The 11,154-nt window shown below is 35.1% G+C and overlaps 1 protein-coding gene across 3 annotated transcripts in view; it reads right to left on the bottom strand.

Moving 5' to 3' along the window:
- LOC109833708 (alpha,alpha-trehalose-phosphate synthase [UDP-forming]-like) overlaps positions 1-11,154 on the bottom strand; it is a 25,434-nt gene that overhangs the window by 987 nt on the left and 13,293 nt on the right. For all 3 annotated transcript variants that reach the window (XM_020401490.1, XM_020401489.1, XM_020401488.1), the window contains one exon: positions 219-599. In XM_020401490.1, coding sequence (XP_020257079.1) covers positions 219-599 — 381 coding nt within the window. The remainder of the gene's footprint in view (positions 1-218; positions 600-11,154) is intronic.

Consider the following 11,154-nt stretch of genomic DNA (forward strand, 5'->3'; position numbering starts at 1 on the left):
TCTATCAGTGAAAAATGACAGAGAAACATTCTGAGAACAAAGAGAGCATTCAAAATTATGGTTGGTCTTCCAGGTGTCATTGGGAAAACTTAGATATTGGAATATTCAATATTGTTGTTACTTGCTATGCTCCTAGATATCACTGAAAGGATGCCATGATAAAATTAATATTTGTAGTTATATATGCATTGAGACAAAACCAAGAAATGTCATACTACCTTCCCCGCCTTGAACCTCTTTTCTCCGTCACCTATTGAGTTCAGGAAAGAAGCTGGCTGTGTTCTACCTGGAAGTTGTTTGCCGTAATATGATGTCCAATTAGAGATCTTCCATTTAAATGATGGCCGAGATGTAGAGCTATCGTCGGTCTTCCTGACCCTACCGAATGAAAATCTAATGCTGTGTTTTCCAGAAGCTGTAGTATCCACAGTAATATCCTCGGACTTCTGAACTGTTCTACTGTATGATTTGTTATCAAAAGTAGTGGTAGCAGACTTGGAGCCGACTCCAGGTGGATAAAAATAGCTCCTGAGAGCCGAGGAAGCAACATAATCCCTTCTAGAAGCGAGTATATCATGCAAAATAAGAACCAACTCTCTCTGGTTAAAAGAAACAAGTTAGAACATGTCTCAGCTTTAAAACGTATTTGCTGGCAAATGTGTGACGATTATTATGACAGAACATAACCAATGTTAACATATTTAGTTGCTGCTTAGTATTAATTATACTCCAATCAACAATGTTCACCATGGGCACAAGGCAAAAGCAAAACCAGGTAATAGCATGGGTCCTAGACATGCACGTTCACCCAAATATCATGCCTATGATGTTTTAATGGCTGTGAAAAAATGAACAGTAATTGGCAACTGAAAATTCTATCAGATCTTCATTGTGAATTAAAGCACTAATCAAGGTAGAAAATTTAAGATAAGCAGCCGTTAATGGGCTTCAATGGAAGAAAGGACTCGATGGAAGAAAGGACACATGTAGCCAAAACTGAAGGTTTTGAATAAAGGCACATCATTGTTTCTCTCCTATTAAATTCAATGAGTCAAACCGAATGAGATGATAAGAGCACCAAACTAGAAGTACTGTTATCATGGTAGATTACAAATAGTGAAGCAACATACAATAGCAAATCCAAACAACATTAAATGAGATTATGAGAAAAGCACATCCTAGAAGGTCATCAAAAAAAGATTTTCCTGAAGGGAGAAAAAAACATTCTTTTCTTCATTCTTTTATAATAATGTTTCAGGTTTTTCCCTAGAAACCATCTTCAAAACAGGAGAATTATACTGAAACCACCTTTCAATGTCAATTTATACATAAACCAACTTTGAAATGGGTTTGTGTTGCAATCAACCACCCAGTCAAATTTTCACTAAAGAACCAAAAATAACCTTAAAAAATTCACTTCCAAGCTACATGACTTATATCTTAACTAGACCAAAACATTATCAAAATGAGCTATGTACTCTGAATGTGAGGTTTTTAAGGGTATTTTTGAGTTTTCAGTGAAAAATTTGACTGGAAGTGGTTGATTTCAACATAAACCAACTTTAAATGTGGTTTATGTATAAATTGGCATTTAAAGGTGGTTTCTGTATACTTACCCTATCTTAAGGTGGTTTCTACGGGGGAAGCCCTTACGCTTCGAAAGCGTTCTATTGTCAGGACAACGTCCAAGGATGAAAAGATTTTGGGGTAATTTGCATATATACCCCTTAAATCATGGGTATTTGCAAAAATAGCACCCCTAAAAAATCATAGTATTTGCAAACATACCCCTTAAATCATCAAATTTGTTGAAAAAAACCCCTAAATTCAACAAATTATCAACTTAGTGCTAAAATTTTGATTATCTTGTTGATAATTTTTACTTTACGTGACAAATTGGCTTATCAAAATTGATGATTAATTGCTTCAAGGGTAATTTTTTTCCAAAATTGATAATTTGAAGTGTATTTTTGCAAATACTGAGATTTTGAGGGTATTTTTCCAAATACCCATGATTTAAGGGGTATATACCCAAAAATCCAAAATTTTCAGGTCATACTTGAATTTTAGCTGATAAAAGACTATGAAGCACGGACACGTATAACATGAAGCTGTGTCGTGTCGTGTCCGTGTCGGACACACGTGTCGAACACACGTATCCTATGTATTTTTTAGGATTTGCCTCGTATCGGCGTGTCGGATGGCCGTGTCGGATCCGTGTCCGTGCTACATAGATAAAAGATAGGTTATTTTCATTAACAATTTAAATTTCAAGAACAAGACAGACACTAAATAGTAAAAAATGTTGTGGGAGATAACAAAACGCATTTGATGTACGTAGAGAAACACAGCTATCAGCCAAAAAACAACACAACCTGAAGAGAGATGAGACAATAAATTGTTTTCTAACCATTGTTGTAAACCAAGGAACACACAATATGCTGCAGGCTTATGCAGACAAGATCATAATTGAACGATAAACTATATATAAATCCACACATGCAGTACATATGTATCATGCAGGCAACACAGATTATGGTGGGCTCATGGATATGAAGATAGACCTGTTGAACTCATTATTACCGGGCATTTGGTCATTTTTATCAGCTTAGACAGACTTTATCTAGTAAAGGACAAAATTTTGCCAGGATATCTAGGATGTAACAATTGGCTTTAGAACAATGAAGAGTCTCATGCTGATACATGTAGCCAATGCATGCTTCTTACTGCTCTAAAGCCCATACTAGCCCACATGACGCATGCTCTAGAGCATATATACTAGCATGTGATGTGTAGTACTGAGAACCGGCTAATATGTAAATCTTTAAAAGGAGAATTATACATGTCTAATCATTCATATACATCACTACCTGTGATGAACAGAAGGCTTCACTTTCTACGATTTCCTTTGGATTTTTTCAACAACTAACCATTTGAGTATTGGGTATCTACTATCTGGCCCGCATCAGATGGGAATTTTGCATATTTGATGATTAACATAAAAGAAAAAACATCAAGGATATAAGTTCATATCAGGCGTTTACATTGGGGACTGAATACATTTCATATACAAGTACTGACAGCTTAAAGGTGTACTTGTTACTTCCTACATGTGATCTATTAAACAAAAATGGTATAATATGCATGTAAATGCAGTAAAGAAATCCTATTTGTCAGTAAAGGAATAAACTTTATATTTAGCAATGGAATTAGGATCATCTACCAGGTCAAGGTGTATTTGACGTTATAAAAATACAATTTAGTTAGGAATGGTCACTTGCATAGGACCTGTTTGTTTCAAAAAATAAAAGTAGGAAACCGTGTGTAAACCTCTGACACCAGTTAAAAGAATTCCCAAAACTTTTTCCTTTTCTATAGTTTGGTTCCCCATTAATTTCAGGAAATATGTTTCTACAAAACTTAGAAACCGCGTATATTTTGTGGAAAGTGTTATTCGACTTTTTCTGAGTGGAAACACAAGGAAAGGTGACATCTATAAATGTTTTATAGCCAACTACGCTTTTCAGCCCAATTAATCATTCTCAGGGGAAGAAAAGAGGGTAACCCTAACAGTTACTGCCTCCCCCAATTCTGTCTTTGTTCTCGCGCCTGTGCTCTCTGCCCAAAAAAATTGTTTGCCCTGGCTAATTTCACTTGAAAAAATCGAGCTATGGTGGGTGAGGATGATGAATCAAGAATGAAATTCATGTAGGGGTTGATTGTAACTAGAAATTTCAACATTTTTGGGGGTTTTCCAATTAAAATGATTAATTTTTGTGGGTTTTAGATGATGCTGCTTATTTACTCCAGATTTCTTTGTTTTAGTTTTGGGAAGAAAATCTAACAATATATCTTTACCGATCCACTGTGATTTCCTCTTTGAATCACCTTCTTTGATCTATTTAAAGACTAACTTCTTCGGTTCTTCCGCCTTGCACTGCTACAGTGTAAATCATCAAGCCCAGTTAATACTTTCTTAAAAAGTTGCTTTGTTTTAAAATGAACGGGTAGTGCTTAAGACTCATGTATGATACTACTTTTGGCTGTGAAATCCTAGATGATGTGGTTCACTGGTTTGTTAATATGAACTGGCAGTACTTAAGACTAATGTATGATACTAATATGGGTATGTCTGTTTGTATATGGCTGTTATATATATTGGTTGATTTACACATATTTGTGCTTGTTTCTAATTGGTTGCAGAATTCTAAGTGGTTGCAGGTTTCTAATTTGTTTGCTTCTCAAATCTTTTTCATCCTGAGAGATTGCATGATCAATATTTACATAGCAACCATCCAACATTGCAATTATTATAGGTTTCGGTATGGATGTCTACTTCTAATTTGACTTTGGCTTCTGCTCATATCATTTGAGGGTTATGTATTTGAATGGGCTATGATGAGGGTTACCTAGAAAAGTCAACACCCTTCTACGTATTTAGATTGTACAGAATGGTTAAAAATGATGGAAACAGGTTTAGCAACCTACAATCTAAATACATAGTAATGAATGGTTGATCATGATACTTTTGACTTATAGCCAGCGTTAATGGCAGCAACCCATGCGAATTGATTAAAATGTAAAATTCAGCATAATGTAAACCTAAGTTGCACGGGTACGGATGACCGTACGGGTGCGGGTACGGGACACGGCTGAAACTCATGGGATATCATCATATTTCTGTGCTATATATGTAAATGACCCTTTTAAGTCATATTTTCTATGGCTGAAACGAACTCGGCCCTTATCCAATAAGTTACAAAAAGTGATGTCAAGTGTAGGATATATATCCAAGAAGTGTATGACGAATGTTTTAAATTAAACATGCATTGTATAATTGAGTGCGGTCTGAAATAAATATATACATATATTTAAGGAGTGTCCAAGAAGTGTCGGGTACTGGTACAGCTACGACATGTAAATAGTTGATGGAGAACAAAATAGGTTCTTTTAAAATACATTAGATTGATCCATCTACTTGCAGCATAATTGGTATGCAAGAATCTAACCTGTGGACTAATAAGCATTGAAGAAACATGCAAACAATTATTAGTGCAGGTTCCAAAATATTTGGCAAACACCATAAAGACGTACTAACCAATTGATATACATCAGACAAACAATACCAGAAGATTAATTGGTTCCCTCAGTTTTTCTCAAAACTATTTCAGTGGCAATGACAGAAGGTCAGTGGTGATTTTATTTCAAAAATAACCTATGTGAGCGTATGCAGCACGCAGATATCTGTGTTTGAGTGCGAGAAAGCGGGGGTTGGCTGCGAAAACTTGGGAAAGAACCCGCAAAATTCAAGTATAATACAGTTTTAGTAGCAGAAGGCATTGAGATTCTTATGTATATCTACCGAAGCACACATGATTAGTAGTGAGCAGTTGAACTATTTCAGTATGAAAGGACAGGGGGGGGGGGGGGGGGGGGGGGGGGGGGGGGGGCGGGGGGATGTTTAACAGCACCTTCAGTGAAATTATTCACAACTGTGTTAAAGAACTGTTCCAAGTATTTCCTAAACATTGAAATTGATGCAGATAATCAAAAGGAGAACCCTTTTTAACTATTCTCTACATGTGCCTCCCTATCTTGCTTCCAATATTAATCAGCCAAAAAACCCCTGCTCTATAGCACGGACAGTGCAAAGGACCAAAGTCAGTACCAGACAGTCACACATTCAGTTCCAGGACGTCCAATGCTCTAGACACTCTTCCAACATAGTTGAAGTTAACTGTTAGCAATGGATAAAAATCTCATGTAATAATCTTTTTTCCCCCTTTTCCAGAGAATATTTCAGTCTGCCACAAGGACACTGACCCCAGAACTCTTGCACCCTACAGAGATGTTTTATCAGTGTGCTACAGTGGACTTATTTGTGTCATCTCTCTTGTTACAATCAATAGTCTCCTAGAAAATTATTTCTTGGGTATACAAAGAATAAATATGTTTATGAATCGCTAAAACCTTATCATTCTGAAGGTGATATTATAATCTAAAGCATGTCCATATCCATGATAGGTAACCTAGAACGCTTCAGTTACTTCCTAATTGCATCCCGCCTTTCCCATAGTAAACATCAAAAAAAATTATTTCCTGTAATTTGAAAGCACGGATACCACAATAGTTTCTCTTGATTTTCTGTGCTAAATACTCTTTGCATATCTCATATCTCCATGGTATGTTCATTTAATTCCATACAAAGTTAAAACACCTATAAAACATCTTTAGAAAGCATTCAGCTGTTGTTCATTGACATCTTTAATTATCCATATCTAGCATGTCTCATCCCTGTAGTTGAAATATAACTAACAGCATCACATGACACAGCTAATGGCTTAATCCTTTGATAAGAAGTTTCTTTTCGGTACAAACTAACTGCACCTTTAACATGTTGTGCTTTTAATAATGAATGAAGGTTAAATTTAACAAAGTTTTATAAATACTATAGTTAATACAGCACAAATTTCAAAATTGGCGAAGTGTTTGAATTATTTAAGCCAATTTGCATAATAAAGAAACTAGAATTTTTGAGAAAATATAATCTACAGCTGTTTGTTTTTTAATGGCCTTGCTTAGTGAGTTCTAATAATCGAAGGAGTCCAGATCTGAAACAGTTTCGATTCAAGGTAGAAATTCCTTGCAATCTAAAGGAAGGGTTAAAACAAATATAATAAAAACTAAGGAGAATAAACGAGCTAACCCAAACTATGTGAAAATAAATGAATACATCAAACAGCCAACTGTATTTACTTCTTTTCTAATTGATTAGATTTCTACGATGAGCATAGAAAAGAATGGTTTCTAACACTGGCACAACTGGATTGTCAGCTATGATTGTTAAACAATTAATCCTTTAATTGTAATATGCAATAAATCAAAACCTAACACAAGCTTTCCATTCATAGTCATTGTTCTCAATATCCCCAACATGCCCTGATATATCTTTTTACCGGGCTTGCCGCAACCGATATGGTCTTTAAATGCCCTTTAATTGTTATATGGTCTTTAAATGCCCTTTACCGTTTTTTGGCTATTTTGGGCGATATATCCCGCTATGGCTGATATACCAACCGATATATTGGCTGATATCTTTTTATATAGCTTGTCACAAAACAATATACCGCACTTGGCAATTTTTGGGCGAGATATCATGATTTTCTCATTATGTCAAATTACATTTTGGCCTACAAAAAATCAGACGAAATGTTGCAATATGGATTTGTACTTTTGTTTATTTTATAGAGTTGATTAGTGATCTTAAACATATATTATTTACATTTTGAATGCTTAGACTTCATTAAGTATGTTGAGATTACATTTTAGTGCATCCTACTATATATGCAAACATCCGTTTTAGCACTCCAATATTTACCACATATCCCAATATTTCCCAGATATCGCCAATTTGATATGAATTTTGGTCATCCGATATTTCCCTAATATCCAATATTTAAAACCCTATTCATAGTATGAGTAAGCCTTTCTCCAATATAACTATCAAAATTAACTTTGGTAATTCAAACCTAAACTGCTTCATTCTAGGGGTCATTGATCAATATTAGTGGTATCTGATGGTCTTGATTGGGAAGGATTGTCCTTTAAATATGATGATGATTGATGGACAGCTGATGTCTAGGTATCGAGTGACAATAAACATCGAGATCGGGCAATTAGCATAAGCAATGATGAACCTCACGCACCTTCTAATAAGAAAAACAAGACACAATACAACGTTATTCTCCCTCATTGGTCATAACACAAATTTTAACAAAGAAATACAGGAAAATAGAACTCTAAAATAGAGAGGGAATATAAAGAAACTACTAGATATTGAAGTAGAATCGAATACAAGTATACAACAATAATAATTAGAAAGCGCATGGCAATGTGCATGCATGTACAAAGTATCTCTCCTAGCACCTAAGTAGAGCAATCCTTACCCTTAAAATTTCAGATTTAATATGCAATAAGAATTGGCAAGAAAGGAATTACCTTTTTGAGAGATGAAGCAAAATTTATAAAAGTCCTCAATTGGCAAGAATGATTTCACAGAACCCCCAATTTCAACTCCAAGAAATCATCCAAGAATGATCAATATTCATAGATCTCACTATCAACTCAAAATGTCAAAAGCCCTTAGTAAAATGGCGGAAAAAAAGCTACCTAAGAGAGATGAAGGCGCCAAGATGAGAGAAGGGGGAAGAATGAGTGCTAACCCTAGCCGCTCTTAGTTTCCCCAAAGAAATGGATCTAACAGAAATACGTGAGGGAGGAGGTTTTCAGCCTATTTTTATCGTTTTGAGGGAGGAAATGGAAGTGGGAAATTTTTCCGACGTGGAGAGGTTTTTCGGAACCCATGTCTCATTTTATTGTTGTGAATCAAACTGGCTACTTGAAAGCCCAAAACTTTATTTTACACTACTGGACCCTATGTCAGAGCAGTGAAGAGTGCTTCTGAGCCCACTTTAGACGAACGAAACATGCCCTAAAAGACCACCTTGTAATGAGTTTTCTAAAAAATGGTTATATCATAGTAACATCTCATCTCTTTTCCTAGTTTAATCTGCAAACCAAACAAAGAAAAAGAGACCATTATAGGAATATGTTTTCTAAAAATAGTTTTCCTTGTTTTTCCCCCAAACCAAAGAGTACATTTTTTCTTTGTTTTAACCCGTAAAGCTATATTGGTGAAAAAGGAGGTGGATTAGGGGTGCATTCGGTCAGGATACAGCTCGAATATGATGCTTATCATATTCATATCCGCCTACCCATCTCGGATACGGATACGGATATACCTCGGTAAGGAAAATTCATATCCATATCCGGTAAAATCAGATACGGTTACGGATATAGATGAGGATATATAAGCGAATATGCATTGCAGATACAAAATGGATATGAGAAAATAGTATTGAGAAAAATATAGTTCATATGATACAAAAGAATTCGTTAATCTGTTCATTATAACTAAAAATAAAAAGCTAAGATCAGAGATCTTGATCATCAAAATTAACCACAAATCCGTAGTCTAATAATCCAAACTATTGTAAGAGTATGACTAATACGTATTCAGTTATTTCAGATACGAATATAGATATTTCACTATAAAACTATTGTAAGAGTATGACTAATACGTATTCAACTTTCGAACTTCGAGATAAGTTTGATATGGATGAACCATGCATGTGGTTACTTTGGGGATGAGATAAAGAGGGTTCATAAAGAAGGCGATACATTATTGATCATGGACTACAAACTAATGTTGTTGCCAAAGAAGATCTGCAGCTTCCGTGGTATTAAAATAGGGTGGTTTTGCAACACCCCAATTCCCTCCACAAGGAGTACTCGAGACATTACCTACTTTAGTTGAGTTGATGGATGGTGTTTTGCATTCAGATGTAGTTAGGTATGTGGCTTTTTGTCTCATCTGCTTTTTTGAGTCTTGTAGATGTTCTTTAAGTTGAAAGATGATTTTCCTTCTTGTAATGCTTTATATCCTTTCAGTTTCTTACCGTTAAGTCTTTCTGCTAGCATAATCTTTGCTGCCACATAGAAATGCTAAATAGAGGAACTGGCTAATAGTACATCTTACTGTACAGTATGAAAGCTCCTATGTTTGTTGACTAACTTTCTGAATTATTTCCTCAATTCCATGTTATATCCCTGGAAACAGGGACATGGTAATCATGGCTGCTCATAGGAACTGATGCATGCCATACTTGTGCACACACATTGAGTCACATCCATACTTATGCACACACATTAAGTCACATCTTAAAGCTATATCTACTTTTTAGTACGCCTTTCAAAAGTATACTTCAAACCCGAAAAAAAAAAGGAATTGCAAAATGAATTACACAACATGACACTGTAATTTACATGATGATGTCATTTGATTCTTAGACTTCAAACGTTATGCTCAATATTGGTTGAAAGGACATTACACTGGAAGCTGGAGTCCTTTGGGTTATTTGCGGAGATCTTTCTATCAACCATTCAACAGTTCAACTGTTTGATTTGTTGTGATTGGATGTATTCCTTTATCAAGAGGAATTAGATGTATTGTTCTGATTATTGCCTTGACAAGGGCTTCATTTTGATTATGGCTCAGGATTTAGTGGAATTTGAGAGATTGGAGACAGCAGCTTTTGCGCCACCTCTCTATCAATATTTGTGATTCTTTAGTTTTTACGGATATTTGTTTGATTTATGCCATACTGCATACCATTCTCTTGTTACAATGCTCTTGCATTTAGTACACTCCTTGTAACCCTTGCCCTTTTCTTGACAGAAAGAACGTTTTTAAGCATTAGATCTGTGCTAGGAACCCAATGGCTGTGTAGAAATTAATTGGCCTTTATTATGAAGTCTAACCATTATGAAGTTGAACTTGGACCAAACATTTTATTTACCACAGAAGTTCATGATATAATCTTTTTAGTCATTGTATTTGCATACAACCGCAGGAATTTGCCAGTGTAAATTCACATGTAAGTCATTGAACAATAGTCATCATATATGCTCAAAACACGAGAAATTATCATCCTATTTGAGTTGGTTAAGTGACAACAATCCAAATCTTTGAGCTTAAAGAATTTTTATATGGCTCCTAGAATGCAAGTTGTTTGACATTTGTAACTATATGCTTTTTTCAGCATATGATACCCTCTTTTAGCCTCTATCACATGAATTTCAACTTGGTTCTGCCCAATTATTTCAAAATAACATGAGAAAAATAACACTTTTTGTTAAGAATATCGGCACAAATTACACGACACATCAGTAGCTCTAGTTCTTTTAGGTATTTTGATAATAGATTTTATTGATTCATTATTCTCTTTTTGCTTCAGTTTCCACAACGCTGACTATGTAACCCATTTTTTGGACACTTGCAAACTGGCCCTCATTGTGGAGCTGAAAGAAGAAAACCTCGTGGTATACCAGAAGTCATACATCCGTGTAAAAGTGGTATGATTATTTTACATATTTTATACTATATATATCTTAAAGTTTTAGTTGAGTATATTTTAAATGGATATTGAATTTTAGCTTCCATTGGGGATTCATGTGGAGAAGTTTTGTGAAGCTTTTGATCTAATAGAAGTTCAGAGTCTGGTCGATCCTGCAGGATTTAAGAACAAAAAGGTT

Source organism: Asparagus officinalis, chromosome 3, assembly GCF_001876935.1.
Source record: "Asparagus officinalis chromosome 3, Aspof.V1, whole genome shotgun sequence".
NCBI classification, from domain to species: Eukaryota; Viridiplantae; Streptophyta; class Magnoliopsida; order Asparagales; family Asparagaceae; genus Asparagus; species Asparagus officinalis.